This window comes from Tauraco erythrolophus, chromosome 1 (genome assembly GCF_009769465.1).
Source record: "Tauraco erythrolophus isolate bTauEry1 chromosome 1, bTauEry1.pri, whole genome shotgun sequence".
Taxonomy (NCBI): domain Eukaryota; kingdom Metazoa; phylum Chordata; class Aves; order Musophagiformes; family Musophagidae; genus Tauraco; species Tauraco erythrolophus.
The window spans coordinates 50,514,530-50,540,252 of NC_141465.1; the positions used below are offsets into that span (position 1 = coordinate 50,514,530).

Here is a 25,723-nt window from a genome sequence, read left to right on the forward strand (position 1 = left end):
AGGGAGAAGGAAAGCCTCTGGAGGAGTGTTTTGATTTGAGGAAAAGAAATTAGGGATACAAGAACTGGACAATATCACAAATTTTTCCAAGGGCGAACTCCTTCACTCTGTGTCTGCTCGGAGATTTCACAGCAGCTTTCCAAAGAAAACTCAGGTACCTCCGGAAATGACACCAGTGATTTACTGCTCCTGCGGACAAGCTCTGGCAGATTTAACTGCCGTGATTTAAAACACGGCTGTCCAAGGCATTTGCCTTGCTTGTCGGCTGGAAATTACTGCCTTAGAGGAGAATGTTAAATGTGCTAGTGTCTCAGGGCTCAAGTTTACAGGCTGGAGAGAAAACCTGGTTTTATGGGGTTTCGAGCTAATGTACGGTCTATGCACTAAGTCGCAGCATCAGTTTGCGGCCAGCACTACCACCCCATGTAAGGGTGTAGGTGATCTCTGCTGAAAGTGGGGAATGGGGCGGGGGGCAACAGCTTAGACCACGGCATCTAACCCTGCTGGAGCTGTCTGTCAAAACCCTCCCCTCTAAGGTGTAGGTGCCCCAAAGTCAAGTCACTTGATTGTGAATTTAGCCATACTTTTAAGGTGGGTTTCAACTGGTTAAACGTACACACCTACACCTCTGCTCATCATTTAGGGCTCCCTTTTAGAGTCAGTGGAGGCTGACCCTAAAGGCTCAATTCGTGTCCACTCAGAGCAGACATCTAGAATACGTCAGATGGATCATGGTCTTAAAATGCCTATTTCTCTTTGTTAGCTCTAAAGGAAAGCTAGGATCTCTGGCTTGGATTCTGTAGTTAAACTGAACAAATCCCGTGTTTTGTGTAGAATTTTCCAAACATTTTCTGTAATTCTGTTGTTTGTGTCCTCAGAAACCCATGCTCAATTGGTCTGCCAAGATAGATTTATCAGCACTGCATTTTCACTGTTTGTAGCAATATTTGTGCTAATAATAACTAAAAATGTGTTACACTTGTCCAAAATAGTAAATAATACTGAAGTATTTTATGTGATGAATAACTGATGTGCACAATTTAAAAACTGATTAGAAAGTGGGAGAAAAAAATCAAGATAGTAAAACATTTCATTGAGTTGCTTATAAAAAAATAAATTTTGAAGGAGGAAGGAAAAGTGATTCTGATTATAAGATATACTGTAAACAGAGAAAGTATATTGAATGTCATATGCTCAGCTTTAGTGTGCACTTTTATCCACTCAAGATGGTTGCATTTGAATAACAATGAAGTGATTTCTATACCTAGGTCTGTTTATGTAGAATTTAGGGATGTAGGTGCTATTTAAATGGAAAATAGTGTTGTAATGACTAAAAGCTCTGGTGTGTAAGCTGTTTCTGATCTGTATTTGAAGTTGTGTGCTGTTTATCCAGAGATACAAGTTGATGTTCAAACATGTTCCCTCACTGCTGGAGAATTTTCTGCTTGCTTCCAAAAAAGGTTTGCAACTAAGGAGGTTAAATGAATCAAAGCTTTCTTGCGTATTCCTGGCACACAGCAAGGCCATAAAGACCCTGAAGGAATCCCCTGACTTTGGGATGTTTTATTTGGGGAGTTTCATTTAGCTTGATGATGCCATTCATATCAAAATGATGCTTAGGAAGCAAGTGGCTCTAGATGGTAAATAATATTATGGTAAATAATATTATTTGCCACACCAGGCCATAGCCAGCACACTGTCTCTGTAGGCATGTCTGAGCTACCAGGTGAAGCAGGAGCTCTAGAGACAACTGGTGTTGCTCTCTGCTGTAATCCGATTATATATCAGCATAAAGGCATCTACAATATAATTCAGAGGAGCATGATTCTTGGTCAGCAGAGAAGGTGACAACACTCAGCACTGAGCATGCCCCACACTTGCGAATAAGCAGAAGGAGAACTTGCCGTCACAATAAAGCAATTTTTCAGGGCTTGAACCTTCCCTCTGAAGCTCTCTAGAGCTCACTGCTCCAGGGACTCATGCAGGCATAATCAATATGGCTTTAGTATTGGGAGATATTGGTATGTGTCTTATATTGGAGGTTTCAGGAACCTCACATGCTGATTTCATGGTTACCCATAGTGTAGTGGGGAATATCACTGCAAAGTGAAAGGAATTCAATCATGCAATGAGGAAGAAAAGCAGTATTTCTTTCTTTTTCACTGTTCTCTGTGTCACTAATTCAGTCTTTTTACTCATTATGCCTCTACTACAAACTCAGTTAACAGAATTTAAAACCAGACTCCTTACAACTATAACAAGTACCAGCCTTGTTAGTATATGTGGCATAGAATATTGCTGCCAGGTGAGATCTAGTCAAACAGAAAATAATTCTTTGAGCAGCAGGTGTGCATGTGCTGGAGAGAGGCTGTGGTGGACACTACACAGGACAAATGCAAAGGGTGGGGAAACCCAGGAACCTACATTTCGCAAACTGCAAGAAAAAATATTTATGTGATTTGAAAATAAGGTCTCCTTCATTATGGGTGAGGACTACAAAAGCATTTCCAGAAGTGGCAAAGCTTGGGAACTGCCACTGCAACTAGCCAGTTGAAGAGAGAGAGCATGAGCCAACATTTCCTTCAGTTCTTTGAGGTCAGTGTGTAAATCCCAGTAGACTATTTTGTCCCTTAATAAGTGCAGAGGAAACTGCACTGTTCTGGTGTTGGCGAAGGTGTTCACTTCCAGTAAGTCCCTTAGCAGATACTTTTTTTGCTCTTTCTCCATGTGATGGGAGAAACTTGATTACTTTTTTTGCTCTTTCTCCACATGATGGGAGAAACTTGGTTTTAAATTAAATGGGTAGAAGATGTGATTTGGTTATATATGTGTACACAGACCTACATGCACACGCACGCACGCATACAAATCTGTCTGTATATATGTATGTACACATATACAGGCGCACATATATACATAGACACATACATAGAGATATATAGATATATAGATATAGATATATATTCACAGTATGAAATGAATCCTTAGCTTGGACAGAGCTCCCTGCCCCATCTAAGCCCTAATGGACAAAGGGACCTGTGGTGGCTTCCCCCTGCACTGCCCTAACCCTGCAAAGGTTGCTGTGCAAGGTAGATGGGTCAGGCAGATCCGACTATGTGCTTCTAGGGACTGCAGCACTTCTATCAAAAGGTGGATTTGCCCTACTGTGTGCATAGAGGTGATAATCTCTTCTCATCATGTACCACTTCCCTGAGTTTCACATCTAATGGCTCAACACAGTCTACGACCGTAGGTCCCTTAGGATGCAAAGGCAGGATAAGGTGTATTTTGAAGTAAAAGCAGGGTACTTGTTTGAAGATTTTGAGTGTAAATTTGTTTAATTTTATGAACTTTTTGTAGCTTTGAAGTTATTAGGTGTGCTGTCTTCTTACTCATGTTCCTATCAAGAAGAGTCAGAGTCAGCTCAGTGCCTAATTTTGGGTAGAATTGTTGCTAACACTATTAACACCTGAAGAAACTTTACTTGCACCAATAAATGGAATGGCTACATCCCAGGTAAGGGTCATTTTTCTCCAGTTTGCTAGCAGACAGGTAGGGTTTTGTAATGTAAGATATTTCCAGGCTGGAAAAAAAGAAGGGAAAATGATCACAGGAACTGAAGGAGCTCTGACTAAGCAAAGACTTCAGGACCAGCCCAGGGGCCAGATGTCTATTTATTTGGGAATATACCATGATCCAAAGGAGAAATTGTGCCCAAAGGGTGAAATTACAGAGTGTATCCCTGAATGGAGCCCCAGTTCTGAGGAATGGATGTGGTAACTGAATCCTGCACTTGTTGTGACTTCGCCCCAGGTTTTTGCCTCTCTGGTGCTGCCAGAAGGCAAGTGTGATAAATTCAGAAACTTCTTTTGTGAACCCTATGTCTATTTAATCCATGAGGTACAAATACATGTCTATTTAATCCATGAGGTACAAATACATGTGGATCAGGCCACCAACAGCCCAGGATAATGTATGCCTGTGGGCTACCAACCTGCTGTGGACATCTCAGAGGCTTCTCTTTCAGAACAGGTGATAGAGGGCAGTTATGTCTGCTCCCACGGGGAGGGCTGCAGGTTCATCGATGCCATTTTAGGTGCTCTGTGCAACCTTACCAGTCTTCAGTATGACCAAGTTACAGCTGATCTGTCAAGACAGAGGTTTATGTAACATGACCAAAGTATGTGCAATTAATATCAGACTGTTCAAACGATTATCCCATCAGTGAGTATGTCTCTTGGTTAAAGGACCAAATGGTCAAAATCTCCCTATACACGGATGACTAGGGACTAAGGGACTTTTGTCTTGTAGGCTCCTTCTTACTATGGTTGAATTTAAAGCTCTTAGCTACTTCTTCTCCACTTATAACCCCTGTCATTGCATATTTGGATACATATGTGAATTCCTTTTAGTGGTGGAATTGCTGACATGTTTGCTAATACTGCTAAAGATACAATTATACATAAGATGTGGGAACCTAGCCACTAAATTCAAGCAATACAAAAGCGGAAAAATTGTTTTTCTGTTCATCATTTTACATATTAATCATCAAAACCAATATTTATACCACTTTCTCCATTTATAGATTTTTCCCCACAACGTTTTTAGTGCTGAAATTTCAGTGGCTAAGACACAAATGTAATTTTCAGTTAGACCAAAGTGTCAGCTTGCATCCAACATACAGAGCCAAATCCAGGAGTCAGGAGAGCATTCAGCAGGAAGAACCCTGGAAGGGGCAGGCCCTGTCCTCATCCGTATTCATCAGTAGTTGTGCATTCGCATCTGCCCGGGTTGCCTTCACAGATTCCCGGCTGGTGGGGTTTGCGGATGATGTTCAGCTGCTGTTTGTATCTTTTAAAGTGAATGGTTGTTTTTAAAGAGATGTGTTGCTCACCAGCCTGGCCTGCGGCTCCAAGGACGCTGTTGCATCTTCTGCAGCCAGAAGGAAATGGCCTGCCTTTTGTAGGCAGGGTCTGTACCTTGGGTTAATTAGTTAATGATTGGATGCCATAGAGATGGACAAAGAAACCCTAAATATGATTACAGATCTCTTTCATGAGTTATAGATAGGAATAACAAGGAAACCCAGTTGCTTAGGCTCAGCTGAGTTAGGATCAGAATTAGCCTAGGATTAGCAACTTTGCATCTCCAAATACACAAGTGCAAATTCTACTCTAATAGACAAATTGAAAAAAAAAACCAACATAATTTTTATTTACACAGTTTAGACTTTTTCATGGAAGTTCTGCCTACTTGCACTTTTTTTACGCAAATGAGCATAAATTCAGGGACAGAAAAGGATTTTACTTTTGTAAATTACACTAATTAGAGAAAGAAAAAAGTGGAAATGCAGGTGATCCATGAGAACAGAATTTCTGCAAACAGAGGTAGAGAAATGAGGCCGAGGTCCTCCTGAAAAAACATTTCCATTTGTTCGCTGGTAGGTTCGCAATGTTTGTTTTAGACCGAGAAATTGCTTAAAAATAAAAGAGCACTGCTCAGATACGAAACTCCTGGTGTGACTGTGACTCAGTGCAATCGATTGAACCAGGGGGAAAGGAAACGACCCTGCGCAGCGCTGCGCTTTCCACGCCGCGTGGACAACACGGGGCCTCTGGTGGGAAGCGCAGCTCTCCAGACATGTGGTTTCAATATCCGTACGGTATGCGGTGACCGCTGATGCACGGCAGGCGTTCGTCTCTCCCTTTCTCCATTTCTTGCATACCGTCACGGTCTCAGCAGATAAGAGGGGTGGTTTCACACAGTGTACGGCATCCAGGGAGCCTCACATGGAAAAGTTGCTTCCAAATGACTCTTGGGAGATCTGTGCACCCGCTCGTATCTGTGCGGGGTTTTCTTTGCAAAGCCCCTGCAGGCAGAGTTTGCTCAACGAGTTGAACTGGCTTTTTCTGTTTTGTTTTTTTGGCAAACTAAGAATTTCCTTCCTGATAAAAACAGCTGGCGGGCGCCCTCATTGGGCGCCGCTTTGGGGAGGATGTGACATCAGGCACATCTCTGGCTTCGCTGGATCGCTGGCTGCCTCCCAGGGCAGCCGGGGAGCCGTTTAGTTAAATCCCAACCCAGGTACTCGAGTTTCTGCACACAGCGCTGCCAGCACTGCGTCCCAGTCTGCTGCAAGGTCCGTTTGACTCGTGTGTGCAGAGTCTGCTTAACAGATCACTCCCGCTGCTGGGGGCTCGCCGGGAATGATGGAGTTTGAACTGTTGAGACCAACTGTGAAGTGAAAAAGCAGAAATTGGACAGACGGAGCTGAGATGGATGATGAGGGAACGAATCAAAATTCCAGAAAATTGCAAGGAGCCGGAGGCCAGGCGTCTGCAACGTCTCTATCAAACCCGGTGATGAGGGGTAAGTAACGCTCCCACCTTGCCACCAGCATTCGCCTCCACAGCAGCGGCGAAGGGCAGGGTCAGGCTACGGTGGTGTGCGGCTCCCCATGTCCCGCTTCCAGGGCAGGTCCACAGTCAGTCCCACACAATGTCCCACACACTTCAGAAGGGATTTTAATGAGCTATTCCTATTTGATACGGAATTTTTGGTTCTTTTTTGGTGTATCACAGAAAAGTGTCTGATACCTTACTGCAGTTTGTACAAGCTGAAACAAATGCAGTACTGAAATCACAGCATGTTGAAAAAGAAGTCGCAGTGTGGCATGTTTGACTTAGGTTAGTGCCAGCTGGAAGCTCAGCACTGGTTCAGTTTCTTTTTTCTTTTTTTTTCTTTTCCTTCCCTTCCTTCTTCCTTTCCTCTTTCCTTTTTTTCTCTTTTTCATTTTCCTTTATCTTTTCCTTTTTCTTTTCCTTTTCCTTTTCCTTTTTCTTTTCCTTTTTCTTTTTCTTTTTCTTTTTCTTTTTCTTTTTCTTTTTCTTTTTCTTTTTCTTTTTCTTTTTCTTTTTCTTTTTCTTTTTCTTTTTCTTTTTCTTTTTCTTTTTCTTTTTCTTTTTCTTTTTCTTTTTCTTTTTCTTTTTCTTTTTCTTTTTCTTTTTCTTTTTCTTTTTCTTTTTCCTTTTTCTTTTTCTTTTTCTTTTTCTTTTTCTTTTTTTTCTTTTTCTTTTTCTTTTTCTTTTTCTTTTTCTTTTTCTTTTTCTTTTTCTTTTCTTTTTCTTTTTCTTTTTCCTTTTCTTTTTCTTTTTTTTCTTTTCCTTTTTCTTTTCCTTTTTTTTTCTTTTTCTTTTCCTTTTTCTTCTTTTCCTTTTTCTTCTTTTCCTTTTTGTTTCAGATGAGCAGACCCAAGTATTGTTACCCAGGCTGAGCCACCAGCCCTAGCAGGTTCTTCTGCAATGGCCAAGGTGTTGTGGTCAGTTGAGACCAATGATGCTGTGGTCACCAGTGAACAGTTATTCAGATGAATGGCCTCACTTTGATCGTTGCTCTGTTATCTGGCCCAGAGCCATTGAAAATATAACATGGTGACAAAAGACAAGTAATTTAACTTTGCATAACAGTTTACCTAGACATGTTCCCTGTAGCTCTGTTTTCTGAGCTACATTTTCAGCTCACGTCAAGTTCCATGGGAATGAGGTAAATTAAGATAATGTGACTTTACACTGTCATTCCTCCTTTCCTGTGCTGTTCAGGATGCTTCCATTCATATCGAATGGAAAAATCAGTCCCTAAAACTAGATGATCAGTATATTTGCTGTGTTGTCTGCTTCTCCACACTTATGTCATGTATGTACATACTGAGGCTGGGGTGGGAGGGAAGGGACGGCAATGTTATTAACAGTGTGAACTGAACCAGGTCTGCACTGGAGATGAGCTGCAGCGGCTGGAAGAAGGCTGGAAGGAGAGGAGTCCACATGCCGCACTGCTGCACCCAGATCATTTGGTTCTTTGAAAATCAGAGTTCAGTCCATTCCTATTGTGTCTGCCTGCTCCTTAGCAGAGTCAATAAACTCTGCTGGCAACCTACAGCAGGAATATATTTGGCTCTGGCTACATATATCACAATCTCTAGGGGAAAGCTTTAGAATATGAAAAATACCATTTGTAATTCTGTTATATATAATGCCATAGGCATATACGTATGCAAATCTGCATGCAAGAGCACACCTCTCCCAAAGGGATTTCAAAGCCCCTTGCGAGCCTCACTGTGTGTGACCGCTGCAGAAGGAAACCAGCTTGGAGACAGGCACGGAGTGTGTAACACCCTCCACATGGTCAGAGGCTGGAAAAAGATACTTTCATCCATCACCACAAAAATGAGTGCTCTTCTAGAAAGGTCCTGTGAATGCTCTGTTGTCCACAGAGAGCAGTCAGGGTCTGCACGTTTGTGTGGTTACTGCTACAAGGCTCCCTCTGTGTGCACCACCCTGCCTGTGTTCACCTGCCCAAGCGATGGCAGCGCAATCAAATACAACCAGAGGTTTAATATAACCTCTGGGCTAGCTGAGATCTTCAGTGGTGAAAAGGGAGCTAGGTGACTGACTGAAAGCCAGTGGGTTTTGGACGTCTAGATGCTGAAGCTATGGAGGCCTGACTCAGCTTGCCTGTGGACTAAGGTTTGGGTAAATTTCAAATTTGGGTAAACAGTCTCGTGCCTCTGTGAAAGAGCAGTTGTATGTATTTTTGGCAATCAGAAATCCTTTCTGATTTGTGATTTCAGGACATTTCAATGTTCCTGTGGTGGTAAATTCAGTGAACATAGCTGTGCCACTCACATACACCAGCCTTGTTCCTTCAGGGGCAGCTCTGGCAAGCAAAGTGTTTTGAAGACTTTGCCAAAAGTCGCTATTTCAGGATTTTAAAAGTCTGTGGCCAGTTAGCACTGGTATTTGCTTAGGCTTTAATCAAAAGCCTGTGCATGGTATGAACACGGATCATTTATATTACTGACGGCATGCTGTGCAGAAGTGGGGAGTGAGACCCCAACATCCACTGCAGCCTCCCCTCCCTGTCCAAGTGAAAAACACAAGCTCCAGCCCGGAGCACGCAGAAAACAGAAAATTTGTGGTTTGCTGGAGGATGATGCTCTGGGTGCAGGAACTGGGGTAATTTGCCCTCCCCTGCAGGGAGGTGGCCTCCCTGGCGTTGCTTCAGGGCGGAGGTGTTTGCTGCAGGTGGAGCTAGGGCAGGAGAGATGGCAGCTTGGGGCCATGCTGTTCATGACAGCAGATTTGGAAGCATGCTGTGGCAATTAATCATCAAGCAGGCCTTTAACCCTCCTCTTCCCAATGTATCCAAGGCTTGTGTGATGCTACCATAGGCGTCCACTTCTGTTCAGGATAAAAGCCTCAGTTCTCTCAGTACAGAATTCCCAGATGGATTATTAAGTGTTGGCGTGTACCTCTTTTTATTTTCCACTGACATTTATTTTTGATGCTTATGTGGTCAGTCTTTTAATTTGTTGCTAAGACTTTGGAAAATTGCAAGCTAATGGCCAGTCCGTAGATGACTATGGTCTGGTTTGGCTGTTTTTTAGAGTCTTGGTAGAAACCTACCTCTTCTCAAGCAAGCACTGAATAGATAAATTCTGCACATGAATGTGATGGCATGACTGTGCACCTCTCTTTGCCACTAGAATGCTGACATGATGATAAAACAATTTGGTAGTTTGCAGAAAACCCCGCCTGTATTTGCGTGGCCAAAAAAAGACCAAGCTGCATCTCAGAAAACTTGTTCCTCAATCTAGATTTTTAGAATTGCTACAAACATACTTCCCTTGCAACTCATGCAGATTGGGCAATGACATTGGTTTCTAAATGGGAAAATCAAAAGCTTTTTACAGAGCCTGAATACACAACCAGTGGTAACACAGGCAGGATCAGCAAGAACAACAGCATGGTCAGATAAGCATCATTTGACACACATCGCTGAAAGCAAAGCTATTTTAGTCAACTAATAATACTGTGCTTTAATAATTATAGCACAGTTTGGCTATCCTTACGAGAACAGAACCACATCTTCTGGAACCGACTGTCCATTTGCTAAAACCAAAGGATGTTTGTGAACTTACTGGAATTACGTGTTTGTTGTGGGACATGGCCAATGGAACATAGAAGGAGGCAGGCAGAGCTCAAATGATGTCAATAATGAAGAATACTATTTTCTTTAAAAATTAATTGATGTACATTAACCAGTTTTCCTGAGTTCATTCCTCTTTTCATGTACTTGAAACAGCCTATAAAGCTGTATTGAGGTTACATCTCTGTCCTTTGGCCTTTTAATTTTGAGGCTTCTCCCAAATATGAATCACATCTGAGTTGATGAATCTTTCTGTGCCTGTGAAGTTTGAGTCGCTTCTCAGTTTCTTGTTTTTTTTCCCTTTGACTTTCACAGTGTAAGTAATACAAGACTGGAAAAGATCACTTGACTCGTGGAATCTCATCTTGTTGGCTATTTCTATACTGGTAAATAAAAGAGATTGGGACCGTTTCTGTCTTTGAGTCCAGATGGTGCAGACTGACTTGCCTTCACATCTTCACCCGCTTAAAGCTCAGTGCTGAATTATCCTCCTGGCTTTCTCTACTTGGCAGTGCAGGTTTACCTACCAAGCCTTCGCAGTCTCTGGCTGTGTCTCATAGTCACAGGCAGCAGTGGAATAGATGCCACTTTTCAAAGTGTCCACCAAACACCTAGTCTGTAGGCCATGGTCAATAGATCATCTAACACCTTCCCAGTTCCCTGGCAAAAAACTTACCATCAAAAGGAAAAGACCCAAATCCACAGCTGTCACAAATAATACATGCCAAGAGCAGGAGAAGGCACCAAGCCTTCTCCCCGGGGAGAGTGCAGGAAGGAGACTGAGCCTTGTGCTCAGATGAGGCAGAGCGCTGGGGCTGATAGTCCCTCCCAGCCTGCTCTCCAAGATGTCTGTACTTCAGAATTCAAAGCTGACTGATAGTAATTTCAGCTGCACCTATGAGCAGGACACATAGATCAGGTAACAGAAGCTCCAGTCACCAGATCTGCGTCTTGTTTCTGGTCATGATCAGTCTCTGGTGGACACAAAATAAACCTCCTTTCTGGCCCCAAGGGGTGCCCGGTGATAGATTAAATCAAGGAAATATAAACCTAGCATAAACTAGAGAATGATCTAGTATTTTAGACAAGCTTTCCCCCTTTTCCTTCCCTTTAACAAGGTAGAAGTCATAAGCAGAGACAGGGAAATGAGGAGGAATAGTGAAAATCATTAATCAGCTGCCTGTCCAGCCATCCCTGATGAGACTCCTGTTCCTAAGGGCCTTGTTCCACCATAGCTCACTCTCCTTCAGGCTGCAAATCCACTCTGAGGTTATTTCCAGGATGCCGCTGGGTTTCTCCTGTGAACCAGGAGCATGCTGGAGCACTTTTAGGGAAGGATTCTCACAAGAGAAGTTGAAGTCTTGATTATTCTGCTAGATTATTTAAAATTGTTTCATTCAAGTAAGACCTATCACAGGGATCGTTTGGGTTCCCTCTTGTGATGCGTGTGTGACTACTACCAATTTGACTAGCTGCTTGTTATGGAGACTGACATTTTTGGTGTCCAAGAAAGGAAACACTAAAATTCACCCTAGTTGTTCAGAGATACTAACATGCAATATGTAAATATTTGCAAAAGTGTGCTATGCAGATAAGCATTGTGATGGACAGCAAGTGACTTAAAAATGGTGTATTGTAGTAGCAGAAATATCCTTTTGCCTATTTGAACAACTCTAGACAGATGTATTGCACGGTCATAAAAGAGTCTTGTAAGAATTATAAATCTATAGCAGACCTTTTGCGGCCACTACGCAAACATAGTGGCCTACTATGTTCCTCTATCTAACACTGTTATGCAGGCAAAGATCTTCTGTGTGACAGACAACACATTTCAGATACCACCATCTTCAGGTCACTATTTACTCAGTGCAGAATTTTTCAATCAAAAAAACTTTATAAGTCTTGCTGTACTAGATCCTATCTTGTTTAAATTTGATGTCTTTTACTGAGGACACTTGAAGGTAGGGGAGCGATAGCCCAACAGACTGGGAGATGGCTGACACAGCTGCTTGTCACACTGTTCCAGCACACCGTGGCATAGCCAGAAGGGGCAGGACATCAGCTCTGAGGGGTTCAGCTCTCCCACACACGTTCATACCCGAGACAAGATCTGAGGATCTTGCACAAGCACAGACATCATCAACTAATTTGAAAAAATTATTTTAAAGAATTATGGTGTTTTATTAGATTTAGTTACTGAAGGAGGACTTCTCCCTGTTAAGCATCCTATTACATGCACGTGATCTAGTTTAGTCCCTGAAAACCTCAGCAACTCTTCCAATTGGTTGTTGAGGATTTCTCTGTAGTTAGTGGAAGGACATTGGGACATCTCCAGAGAGCAGCAAAGTGTGCTTCCAAAAGAAGCTGGATGAAATGCCCTCTGGAAATGCTTCTCTTCTTTCCCAGTGGGAATCTGGACCATTGACATCGACCAGACATGGGGTTTTGAGGCAATTAATACTGAAGGAAGCAAATGTCCCCCGAAGGGATTATTGCTGTCAGCTGGCTCTGAGCCATAAAATTTGTAATACTGAAGATCCCCTTCTATTAATATTTGCATAGTCCTTGACACTTAGCTAGTTTGCTTCACCATACTAAAATAAAGAACAGATACTGCAACTAGAGAGGTGAAACACAAAAGTCATTAGCAGTAAGTATTTCCTCAGACCTTTATGTTATGCAGCGCAATTGAGAAAAGATATGCATGTCTTGTAAAATGCATCAAATAATGCTCGTGTCTGGCAAAAACATCCTTCAGAAAAGCACTTTACATGACTTGACAGGTCTGGTACTGAATTTAACCCTAAAGATTCCCTCCCATACCTCCTTGATCCAGCCAGAACTATGCTGACTCATTTCCAGTAATTATTTTTGACGTGATATTTTTCAGAACATCAGGCTTTATATACCAAGATTACTTGGGAAAGCTAGTTAAAATTCAGTTTCTGACAGAGACCTTTCATACCTCCTCAGTTATCTGGCAAGGTGACCTGAAGTCAATCTTTCACATAAGACCTTATAAAAGCAAATATGAATCTTTTTGCTTTATATGGACACTTAAAAGTATCAGTGTATTGATCGCAGTGGTAGGAACAGTTTCTCTACGACCTACTTCACCACTGACCGGCTGAGCCTGTGTCCTCACTGCTGTGAAGTCTGCGTCCTGTCCCATCCCATCCCCTCAGCTGTCCCTACAAGCTGGGGCAGACCCTTCCTTTGAGCTTCCCTCTCTACATGCTGTACCTCACTTCATGGTTTCAACGATGCAGAGAATACGACTACTATTCAAAATGCACCACTGCACAAGGCTAACACCAAACACTGGCAAAATCAACAGGCAACAGAACTTATCTCCTTGTACTTTGGTACCTCCTCTGGTTAGGTATTGTTGGCTCTAGCCCATCTCAAAGCAGGGGTAAATGACTGAGCAGCCGTACTCTCTTCAAAACGTAGTCCTTCTGAGCTAATTGATAAAACGTAATGAGCTTGTGAAAACAAAAGCACTGGAACTAATTCAAAGTGAGGGATAAGTTCAGTCAGAGCGAGGTGATGTTCTGCAAATCCCTCTCTCATCTGCTGAAGGGGAGCCCAGCTGCTCAGCGCTGACACGGGATGAGTTAAAAACACATGCAGAGAGAAGCCGTCTTCTTGTCTTCCTCCCTTGCGGCAGCTGCTCCGAGGAAAGCCTGGCAGCTCCTGTAATAAATCAGTGAGGTTTACTGGGATCACACAGTGAAGAAACAAACACTAAGGAAACAGCCCATGGAGTTGTTAGCCTTATTCCCGTCTTTCTCTTTATACAGACTTCGTTTCAGACTGGTCTCCTTTACACGATGCCTCTATCCATGGGCGTCTGCTTACTCTGAAGGAACTCATCAAACAGGTACCCCTCCGTCGGGTTGATACGATCTCTGCTGGGTTTGCTCAGTCATGGAACGCCGGCTGTGCTTTACTGTGAAACCTCCAGGCTGAGAAAATCATGCTGAGTAGAATGCAGTGAAATCTGCCTGTAACAGATACCTTTCTTTCCCTATGAGCTGTTCCTTGCCTAGCACGAGCTCTGTGCACTAAGCTGAGGACATATCAAAATATCCTGGCTCATACCTTAATTCTGGTGCAGATAACAGGACCCTGGGTCTCTGGGATCTCCGACTGTCTGGGGGGTTCCTTCTGCAGCTCCTGCACCTGCGGCTAGTGTTTGGTGCCCTGGGAGGGGGGCAGCTCCTGACCCAGGCAAGGCTCTAGTTGAGGGTTCAATTCAGCCACCCACACATCTGTTCATGAAGTGCCTGAGGGTGTCCAGGGCCCCTGCTCCCACTGCAGAAGGGCACGTCTAGGGAGAAATGATTCTTGAACCTCACTGCTCAGTTTCCTTGAAATTCTTAAATTTAGCCTGTGGAGGAATTGATGGAAAAGGAAGGGTTATTGGAAAGATGGAGACTCTTCCAGCTTAACCATCTGGAGCATCAAGATTGCTAGAAACAAAAGATCCTGTAGAACCAAACGAACAATTTCTAATGCAGGGGCTGGCTTTCCTTCAGAGCATGCCATACTCTGACCAAAGACCAGAAAACACCTCAAAAGCATTTCAGGATTCAATCCAGTCGAACTACCACAGACTCAGCAGGCAGGAGGTCAGATTGCTTGAGCGGTGATGTAAAAACAAGGCAGTCACAACCCTGCCAAGAGCTCCAGCAGCAATTTTTAATCTTTTTATTTTTTTATTTCAGAGTTTGTTATTCATGGTGTAGTAGAAATAAAACCATGCTGAGTTCCTAAAAGAATGTCTGTATTGTCCCATCAGACGGTCCACCACCTGCAGCTTTCTGTGCCGATTAGCAGTGTGTAGAAGTCATGACCTATGGTATGCTGTGCCAGTATCTGCTTGAGCCAAAGCATCACAGCCCCTTTCTCTGCTTAACTATTGAGATGAGCAGCTCCAGGCAGTTGAGGAAGGTGTGGTTACATGGAGCTTTAAAGGTCATTATAGAAAGGGTTAGGATTTGGTTTGGGTTTTTTTTTGTATGGAGATTTTGGTAGTCAATTGTATTGATATTTTCTATTAATTCACCAGGGGAGTGATGTGAATCTTGTTACAGCAGACCAGGTGTCTCCTCTCCATGAAGCCTGTCTCGGGGGTCATGCTGCTTGTGCCAGTGTCCTATTAAAACATGGTGCTCAGGTGAGTGCCCGAGGGACAGACCATTGTCTCCAGTGCTAGTATGTTGTCTTATCACTTTTTAGTGCCAGGTGATGTACTATTTCATGACAGTGTTTCACTGTGATTTACAGTCTGTACTTAGTTCAATTTAAAGTATGTCTGTCATAAAATGCACTTCTTGATAAAGCAATCCAAAAAGCACAGATATAAACAACAGTTACTATTGTTCTTTAGGTGAAGGTGCAATGTTTTCATCATTTACTGAAAGAATAAGGGGAAGTGCCTTTAGGAAAGAGCTTATAATCCTGCAACAGTTAAGGGTGTATTTTGTTTTCTGCACACACTAATCCTGTTGGTGTCAGTATTGCAGAATCTTAAGTAGAGATGTAGGACTGTCAGGATCAACTGATGATAAAATGAGAGGAAAATGGAAACAACATGCAAGTATGACGGTGAAATGGGTGTGTCTCATGGTCTCTAGTTTTTGAGCTAATGTTGAAATTATACTACCTCTTAGTTTACTTTTTTTTTAAAAAAGGGAAGGCTGCACACTTTCAGCTAAAAATGCACTATTTCAGGACAGGGTAATGGCAGAGGTGTTTCAGCTGAGATAACCGAGAAATGGGCACGCACTTGACTTGGTAGCTTGATAGCTCCAGAGATAGTCCAGAATGGCACTGATTAGACATTCATTTGCAGGAGGAGAGACTTGGGGACAATTTTAAAAAATATTTTTAATGATATTTTTAATAAAATATTGTAATCCTGAGAAGCAGTAGGCAGTTTTTGCAAGGAATTAAATAAAAAGAATTGAGAACCTTATTTTCTGTTGAGAAACTGGATAATTTTAATCCATTTGGAATTCTAATAAGATGAACGAAAAACTTGATTGTGTTTTTTTCCCCCAGGTGAATGGACTTACTGTCGACTGGCACACTCCTTTGTTCAGTGCTTGTGTCAGTGGCAGTGTGGCTTGCTTAAATTTATTGCTGGAGCACGGAGCCAGCCTACACCCACCCTGTGACTTGGCATCTCCCATCCATGAAGCTGCTAAGAGAGGTAAACCCAGGGGCATCGTCACCCCTTTCCATGTTACTAGTAACTTGTCGAAGTGGAAAAGAGGGGTAAAGAAGACCATTTTCTTGATTCGGGTCATGTGAAATATCTTCCTAGTTGGTCTCATCACGAGTGGTGCAGTTCCTCCAGCCCCTTGTGCTCACTAAGGACAGCTCAACTGGGCTCTCAGGGCCTCTGAGGTCATATGGTGGCACCTGGAAGGGGTTGTTGCATTGTCCAAGTCAGTTGTCTACAATGTAGGGAGTAGGCAAGGCTATCTTCAAAAGCAGTGGAGAGAAACACGGAGTGATTCACCTGGTCTTCGGCAGACATCTGAAATGAGTCAGATAAAATGTGAGGGCTTTAGCCTGCTTTGCTAACCACCGCTTTGCAGCTCCTGTTTTCCAGGTTGGAAACACCGGAGTGGATGAAAGTATTACACTACTGTCTCTTGACAAAACATTAAATCTTTGCAAAATCTCCTGCTGCAAAAGAGAATTTTCTGATAAAATGCCTGATCTCTGCAAATTGACTTTTTTTTGTCCGTTTTAAGGTCATGTGCAATGTGTCGAATTCCTTGCGTCCCATGGGGTAAACATAGATCATAACATCAAGCATCTGGGTACTCCACTTTATGTAGCTTGTGAGAACCAGCAAGTGAACTGCGCCAAGAAGCTGCTTGAGTCAGGTAAAAAGAAACATAAAGGATGGTGTACTTTTGTTTCCTGCAACATCTCTCTTTGGATTCTCTTTGCATTAAGGATTTAGAGGAGTTCCTGCTCTGGGACCGGAAAGTGTTTCACTCTTAATGGCAGCCCTAGGTTAAATGCTGTAGCAGAGTAACCAAGGTCTTCTTTACCCAGGAACTCAGCTTTACAGCTCCCAATAAAATGATGGGTGATCCTGGAGTTCACACGGTCAGTGGTGCCTGGAACAAACAGCATCCTTTCCAGTGTCTGTGTATGTGCTGCTGCAGTTATTTGAAGTGGGCAGGAAAAACATTCATTTTTCTATTTTCTTGCCTCTTTTACCCCCCAAAAATTGATTCAATCATTTTTATATAGTATTTCTGCAAACATGTTCTAATATCCACCAAGTTCATAAAGTGTTTGAAATATTTCCAACACAGAAAAATGTCCAACACTATATTCTTTGCATCAAACAAACTGAGCTACAAGTCTAAGCACTTAGATAATCATAGAAGCCCATTTTTTTTCTGTCTACAGTAGTGCATGTCTTTTAACCAAAGGGACCATAAAACCTAAAGTAGCCACATAGCTAGTACGAAAACGACGGACCAGCAAAGCCGCTTTGAAAAAACAAAAAAATATTTAGATCACCTTATGCACTATTTAGCATAGTGACCTTTTTTTTGGAAGAAATCAAATACAACTTATAATTTACATTTTAAAAGTTTGGCTACTATTTTCTGTTTTCTGCCATTTTGGGTTTTTTTTGTGGCCTTCTATGTATGAGAATGTGTACTATAAAAACATTATAAATAGTTTTGAATTTGTTCTGCATTTCACCTTTCTTATGTTTTAGGGGCCATTAGTCCAGGATAATGGATGGGGGTGCTTGCTTATATCCTCCTCTACCAAGGACCTCCAGAACTTTTCCATCCTCGTATTTTTTCCCCAGCAGAGGATTTGGCATTTGAAAATCTCACCGGCTTAAGATTCCGGTCCAGAACAGGTTGAAACCCTGGATGTGTTTAAGGGAATAAGGCACTGGGATGGGGAGCAAAGGTGGGCCGTAGGTGGAACTACAGCTTTCCTGCTTCAAGATATCCAAGGGCTGGGCTGTGGATGAAGGATTTCCTCCTGCACCACTCCTCTGGGATCATTTTCTTAGTGACAACTCCACTGCTCCCCAGTCAGTGCAAGCTGTGTATGTGAAAATCGTAATGAAAATTTCCAAACATAAGGAAATCCATCTCCGGGTGGATGCTGCAGCATTTATGGATTAGTCAGAGAAATAGCAGCTAGTGGAGGAAATGAAAATAGGCTACTGTGTAGTCATTATTCTCTGTCATGTCATCTCTTGGTGTTCAGGAGCAAATGTGAACAGCGGCAAGGGCCTGGACTCCCCTCTGCACGCGGCCGCCAGGAATTGCAGTGCGGAGCTGGTGACGTTGCTGATTGACTTTGGAGCAGACATTTGGGTGAAGAATGCTGAAAGCAAGAGGCCGATGGAGCTGGTCCCACCCGGCAGCCCTGTGGGACGACTCTTCCTGCAGAAAGAAGGTGCCCTTAATGTTTGTTTTAGTCATTCACTCGGGATCATTAAGGAAAAACCACACAAACAGGTGTAAAAGGCTATGCTATTCCATGCTACTAATGCTACAAAACTGGGAACAACCGAGCTTACCTCCATTTACTAATATATAGACACTATATCCTCTAGCATCAGAATATAGTGACGCACCGACAGCGATAACGGTAACAACGATAATTCATTTTTCAGCCTCCGGGTTGTGAATCTACTGCATCAGGAAGCAATTTTATGCAGCTTACAATAAAATGGAAAAGAGAGTTTAGGGTGAAAAAATAAGCAAAACACTCTTTAGAAATTAATGGTGGCTTTTTCTGATTACCTAAAGCACTGAAGTCAGTGGAAGACTCTCAGTTCCCTTGTTTCTGAGATAGGAGTAGATCCAAGAGTGTTATCTGGAGCATGCTGACAAACGCAGCCAGAAAATCACCTCTGATGGGAGTTGAGGGTAGCTGCAAGTGCTAGGACTTGGGATCTTTGGTTATACAGTATGCTAATGGTCAGGTATGTGCCAGATACTAGTCTTAGAATAAATGCAAAATTGCAACCAGAAAATTTTTAATGCATGTGGTATTCAAAAAAAAAAAAAGTATATTGTAACACTGATCTTCTAGTTCTTTGCTCTTTACTTCTATTGTTTGACCAGTATCTTATGTAGGTGCAAAAGAACTTAAAAAAGAAAGACTTCATACTAATTTTGTGTGGGGATTAAGGAAAATTGCACAAGAATGATGTAACAAAAAAAATACATGTACATACATTTATAGGTTTTCTTTAAAGGCCAACATTATGTGCTGAATAGTCCAGCAGTATCAAACTGTCAGCTTAACTCTTAAAAAGTGCTTATTTTGTACCTGTAAATGAAATAGTTCCAGGTCCATTTTATTTTACTGATTGTGAATACTTTAATGAATTATGGAGAAAAATCTTACTGACAATCCAGGAAAATTAGAATAAGGTCTCCTGTGTCTAATCATTGGTGTATTTGTGTTCTTCTTTAGATGTTCTCATTCGTCAGCAAACTATTCACATTACTAAATAATCTGGATTTTCATTATTTTAAACAAATTGCTAATGGTGTGATCCATGGCTCTATTATTCCACTTACACGTTGATGTGATTGTCACAATGAACAGATTCACACCAAGGTAAAACTGGAATATAAAGAGATGAATCAGGCCCTGCTTGAAACAACAACATGAAAATAACAGCGTGAAAACAACAGTGCTGTTTGTTACATATGAGCAATGGATATTTGGCTCCCCAGTCTGATCTACAGTGCACAGAGCGGTGATCTCTTTGAGCTCTGCATGAGCCTCCCGACTCCCGTGACACTGCGTGTGTCCTGTTTGTTTGAGATAGAAGACTGTTTCAGGCACACCCTGTGGAGCTGGCCCAAGGAGCGCTGCTCGGGCTGAGCTGACAGCTCAGGCAGGAAGGAGCTTTTCTAAGTGAAACTCAGTGATCGAAATCAGAAACAGCAAATGCCTGAAGGGCATTTTGTGGCTGACTAGTGTTTGTCTGATGTTCTCGGACATGCTTTTCTCTGAGTAGGACCCTGTCTCATGGGCAGCTGACGTCTAACTTCTTTGGCCAGCTGAATAGTCAAAACCTGGGGGAGCGGTGCAAACGCCACCCCTCTGGTTTCATGGGGAGGTTTGAAAATGTGCTATGAGGATCAGGGTCACCCCACCAGTCCCATGGCCCCTCAGCACCAGCACAGCTGAGCTGCTGCTCTCCTGCCCCGCTCCCGCTCAGGGCTCCTCTCCCCCCACGCCGCAGACTCTGTGGGACAGCAACCCAGTGCCCATGGCCAGGGAGGAAGTGTGTTTTGCCACTAGAGATGAGTCGGTGAGTGTGCTGGCCCAGTTGCCCTAGGTCTAGCCCAGAGCAAGAATACTACATGTGGTGGTCTCCCTTCCCAGGAGTTTGACATGTTGCTGGACCACCGCATACCCTGCTTGCTGGGAGAGTCTCACAGGTGGGTGGGAGAATTAGCTAATGACCCAAAAATGCACTGTGTTTTTGGACAGTATGCTTGGGCTTGCTAAATATTTTCCAGCGTAGCAACACTGCTTGTGTTTTGGTAAGTCTTTAGGTTTTGGGTTTGGGTTTTTTTTTTGAATGCAAGCTTTTTTAAATGAGATGTTTACAGGCAGCGCATTTATCTGTGAGATCAGAATGGCCAAACACACGCGCAGCGTGACACTGCAATAGCCAGCTTAACTTGCCCTGTATCAGTTTGCCTTGCTTTGTACTCAAGCATAGAGTAACTCACTCATCTGCTGACTCCTAGCAGAAGGGTGCAGCCCTTTCCACGGCCCTTCCAATAGCGCAGCAGTTTTCAGCCTTGTGGAACCGCTCAAAATGCCGTGTCCTGCGTGAGGGAAGTCTCCAAAGCTGATTAAAGCCGCCACCTCACTGCATTCTGCTGCAGCCCCTGTTCCTTCCCACTGCGTGCACTCCTCCACCAGCACAAACATTTCAGCTCTCTGGTGACCACTATCTTACCCACCCACCCAGCTGGCTGGCACAGTGGGTGACACCTCAGCTGTCCCCTCCCACCTCACTCATCTCCCTCTCGCTTTCTGCAATATCTCCTCTTATGTCCTTCCCACTCCCAGCATCCATCCCCCACATCCATACTTGCTGCTGTCCCCCTCTACCTTTATCTGCCCTCCCATAGCCCCCCCCCAACCCTCCATGCTTGTCACCCCTGCGGGCTGCACCCTTTTGCACGAATGACATGTTGGGGGCTGAACACTGAAAGGCATGTTTCACATGATCTACATGATCTGTGTGTGAAACGCACAAGATCTACCTCTTTGTGAAAAGGATAAGCCCCCTCAAATAAGCATATAAAGTCATTGTACTTAAATTAAAAAAAGGGGATACTTGAGCAGGGCTTGCATTTATCAGCATGGGACCAGCTAATCTGGAAGGTTTAAATATGAAATTATAGTATTTCTGTGGCTATGTGTTTGTCACTGTTATGAAATAAGTCTCAAGAAAGCAGTGGGCTGCAAACTTGGATCTCACTGAGGAAGTGAGGGGGCAAAGGACTTTGAAGGTAGCATCGATCATTTCTTCTTCTCAGACTGCACAAAGCGCTTCACACTCCTGCAGCTCGAAAGGGAAAGACATACGCTGCTAATGCTAATTGCAGCTGTGTAATGGCAGAGAGTGACCAGGCTTGAATGGAATTGCAGGTGGGCTGATGCCCTTTGGTGGATGCAGGTCTGGCTTTTCACTGCTGAGCGTTCCGGGGGCCACACAGCCCTGGCGCGAGGTGGGTTGCAGGAGGTGGCGGGGGGGAGCAGTGATGCGCAGCTGCTGTTTCAGCTTTACAACTTTGGGGCGATAAAGTCAGGTGTGTAACCTGTTTCCTGGCTCTTTCTCCAGGGCCGCTGTCCTTGATGCAGTTGTGTCGCCTGTGCATCAGGAGGTGCTTTGGACACAAGCAGCATCAAAAAATAACTGGACTTCTCCTCCCGGATGAGCTGAAACGTTTCCTTCTCCACGTCTAAGCCTTTCATGTTCCAAAGAGTGCCTTTAATAACCCAGCAAGGTTTGTTGAGGGAAGACTCTTTTCTCATCAGTAGCGTTGCCAATGCCTGCAAAGTTACTTTATGGTAGTCGTTGGTCTTTAGTAAAGCCCTGGGTCCAAGAAGCACAGGACTGACCAGCTCACTCAGTCCTCGCTCCCACTGCCCCCAGCAAACATGTCATTGGGAAAGGAACAATTCTGCATGGTTGCATGGCGAAGCTTGGAAATGTGACTTGAGAGCCCCCTAGAAAGCGCAGAAAATGAGCATAGCATTTTAAAACAGATCTATTGATTCTCTGGCACAGTTTCAGAGGACTCGTGGTTGACAACCCCTTACAAAGAAAATGCATATCCCAGCCCAGCACTAACAGCACTTCACGTATATATTAAGGATACTAAGGATAGCTACGCTTTCTCTGTCGGCCGTGCTCATGTGCCTGTCATCTGTGAGGCCTGTACTCACACCGCTGTACGGACAAGGAAGGGGAACCCAACTGAACCTAAGCAAGGCCCTCTGGCAGATGTTATTTATTTTCTAAGTATATCACACTGCGGATAGACGAGCACCAACCAACAGTCATCTGCATTTAGGCCAGCATATGAAACACGCGTTTCTGCCACGACAGCAAGTAGGTCACTGCTGATGGCAGCTCCCTACAGTGCGATAATAGTGGGGGGAAAGTTTTTAATCATCCGTTAAAATCACTTACTCCTGATACTTTGAGACATAAGGGAGCCACACTTCAGAACTACACATTTTCTGCTTGTAGCATATTATTTTTCAAGGACGTAGGCTGTTGCAGGCATTGAGTGCTCTCCCTTTCTGCTCTGAAAATCAGGTGATATTTCCTAAGCATTTCTCAGCATGCATCAGAAAAAACAGCAGTTTCTATCCTCTTTCCCCACCCAAGAAGAGAGATCATCTTAAGAGTGAAATCACTTCTTTTTCTTGGAGAGGTGCTACCTCATTCACAGCATTTTCCAAGGGAGTGGTAATAATAACACCTCTAAAGTGTGGTCGTAGAACAAGCAATGAAAATACTGAAACTAAAGTCCATTCCAAATTAAAAAGATAATGGATAATTTCTGACCTCTGTTCGGTTGCTGAGCTGCTGGCTCAGCGTATGTGTCAAACAAACATGAGATATGTGGTTCTTACTCCACTGAGGTTGTAAAAGCAAATATTTCCTCCAGCTAAACTTTAACACTGGGTATTTTTCCTTCTCTCCCAGAAGCATATCCTGCTGCCACAAACTGAAGCACAGCTATGACCACTCTGCGCTCTCCCAGGCTCTCCCCTGGCAATATTGGCTGCCTGATACATGTGGGAGTGAGGATGCTGATGCTCGGGCTCCTCTGCCCGCTGCCCTGTCCAATCTCCAGCTCTGAACCATGGGGCATCTGCATCACCAGGGAGCAGGAGTCCACCCATCGCCTCACCTGCTGGGCTACGGCCACATGCCTCCTGCATTGGAGGGGCAAGCCATGCGCTTCGGCACTTTTGGGGATCCTTTTCTTTTTCACTTTGCTGTGGGGACTCCTGCAAGACTGGGCTTGGTGTGCAAAAACTGTGACGACACCATTAACGCCAGCAATGAAATACACGGAGTCTTCATCTCGACCAGCAGCCTTCAAATACACAAACTTATTTTGATGTTTACCAGTGTGCCAGCGTGCGCAGTGCAAGCTTTCCTTTCGCATATGGGAAGATAGAAGAAGGTGGATCAAATGCTACCTGGATGCTCTTATTTGTAATTTACAATTCAAATCCTTGGTTGGACAACATGACTGCTGGCTATAAGTATCTAGTAAGATGGTTTGATTGTTTTTGTGCTGACCAAACACAGCGCAAGCAGTTCTATTGGTTCTGTGGGATACTAAATTGTACCCTAATGGGACAAAATGACAAATGCCGTTAGAACCGTAACTCCCTTTCTGACAGATACCTAGAAATCTTCACTGATCTGACCCAATCCATCAGACATAATTTGAGCCATGTAAAAATTCACTGGCTGATTTTAGATGGTCTTCTATCTTCTTTCTCTCCTGCTGGGGAAGAAAAATAGATAGCTGTCTTCACAGGCTGAATAGAAACTGGCATTTTGGATGGGAAAGGTGGATCCTTCTAAAATCAGTATTTTGGTTAAACTGAATCTGTGTTGAACAGGCACGGAACAGACAGCTAATCTAGTGCTTAACTTCTGAAAGCTAAAGTTAAGTGTGAAGAATCCCTGCTTTGGTAACATATCTGAAAGCTGAAGACCCAGCTTATTATACTATAGATGATGAAGAATCATTTTTTTATGTACTAGTTTTATCATTTACCTTTAAGCATCTTGTTTTATAACTTCAGCCAGTGAGTTTATAGGAGTAATGCTGATACCAGGAGAAAATTGCTCAGAGAAAGTGGTGAGAGTGTCTTGCTTCTAGATTGCTTTTCTTCTAGAAATTTCATAGAGTGACTCTGTTTACTTGAATGCCTCTGATCAAGTGTAGTTAGGAAGAATTCTCTATGCTTGGCTTGTATCATCTCAGTATGTTTGCTTATTTATTTTAATATAATTATGATAAACACTGGTGAATTACAGCTGTATGTATCAACACTTACTCAGTTATAAACTATAAGTGTTGTACAAGATGCAAACTGAATAAGCTCATTATAGGTGAGGTTTGGACCTTTTTCTATATTTGAAACCATTCCAAATGTAATACAGGACTTGAAAGATTATCAGGAATATATTTTATCAGATTCTTTGCTATAATTTTGTTAGCAGTATAATGGTAGTCAATTCACAATTTTATAGGATATTTTCTAAAAAATAAATGGTTTGTACTCTTTCTTAATTTTCATTTATTTTTTAAATGATAGCACTACTTTCGTGCATTATCTGATACTACGGAGTTTTGGACTGAATTCTAATTGTTTGCAATGCTGCCTACAGGCAAGTAGTTTACCAAATACTGCCTTTAAACACACTTGTAGTAAAGATAAGACTAAGATGCAAATACTGTGCAAATCTTGCCTTTTGCTGATGTATTAAGGTAGAGTTGGACTCTTGTAATTATTTTTCTACTCACTTGAGGGTTAGAGAAAAGGAGCCTGAGATTTCACAATGTAGGAAAAGCATGTAAATTAAATTCTCACCATCCTTTGTTTGTTTGGGTTTTTTTTACTGATTTGCATCAGTTTGTTTCTTCTGTCTCCTCAGCAAGAGGCACATGTAATGATTTGGGTGCCCTGTGTGTGCCTACACAACAGGAACACTTTACTGGAAGTGAGAGTGTGGAGATCCCTGTATGGTCAGAATTCCAAGAGATGTCTGTCAGCATGCAGCAGGTACACTGCGTGGCTGGAAAGATCATAGAATCATAGGGCAGTTTGAGTTGGAAGGGACCTTAAAGATCATTTAGTTCCAATCCCCCTGCCGTAGGCAAGGACACCTTCTGCTAGATCATGTTACTCAAAGCCTCATCCGATGTGGGAGGGTGGTAGTTCCCTTTCCATTAGATGCATCTTTGAGTGTCTCTGCCCACAGAGACCAAATGAAGGTGAGAGGACAATGCCAGCAAATTGCTTTGCAAGATGTTTTTTCTGCTGAATACAGAGCTGCTTACGAAAACTGTGGAACTAATCAACTGACTTCTTATCATAGAATCATAGCATCATAGGATGGTTTGGGTTGGAAAGGACCTTAAAGATC

At 43.0% G+C, this 25,723-nt stretch overlaps 1 protein-coding gene across 3 annotated transcripts; it reads left to right on the forward strand.

The window, feature by feature from the left end:
* Nucleotides 1-6,021: 6,021 nt before the first annotated feature.
* LOC104376890 (ankyrin repeat and SOCS box protein 9) lies at nt 6,022-25,159 on the forward strand. 3 transcript variants are annotated; one of them, XM_086618941.1, is made up of 9 exons: nt 6,022-6,084; nt 6,163-6,369; nt 13,788-13,867; nt 15,059-15,166; nt 16,054-16,204; nt 16,755-16,889; nt 18,256-18,447; nt 21,878-22,043; nt 23,255-25,159. In XM_086618941.1, the coding sequence occupies exons 2-8, from the start codon at nt 6,276-6,278 to the stop codon at nt 22,000-22,002; spliced, it is 885 nt and encodes a 294-aa protein (XP_086475067.1). In that variant the 5' UTR covers nt 6,022-6,084; nt 6,163-6,275; the 3' UTR covers nt 22,003-22,043; nt 23,255-25,159. The 3 variants fall into 3 exon arrangements, with proteins under 3 accessions (XP_086475067.1, XP_086475056.1, XP_086475076.1); XM_086618930.1 differs by having other exon boundaries at nt 6,022-6,369; XM_086618950.1 differs by lacking the exons at nt 6,022-6,084; nt 6,163-6,369; nt 13,788-13,867 and adding an exon at nt 14,818-14,848.
* The last annotated feature ends 564 nt before the right edge of the window (nt 25,160-25,723 follow it).

What these genes read in the sequence shown, in the direction of transcription:
- LOC104376890 (XM_086618930.1), top strand. Translation starts at nt 6,276, where the DNA reads ATGGATGATGAGGGAACGAATCAAAATTCCAGAAAATTGCAAGGAGCC. An exon ending in ATCAAACCCGGTGATGAGGG is followed by an intron (nt 6,370 to 13,787) that starts GTAAGTAACGCT and finishes CTCTTTATACAG; the next exon opens with ACTTCGTTTCAGACTGGTCT. An exon ending in CAAGAAGCTGCTTGAGTCAG is followed by an intron (nt 16,890 to 18,255) that starts GTAAAAAGAAAC and finishes CTTGGTGTTCAG; the next exon opens with GAGCAAATGTGAACAGCGGC.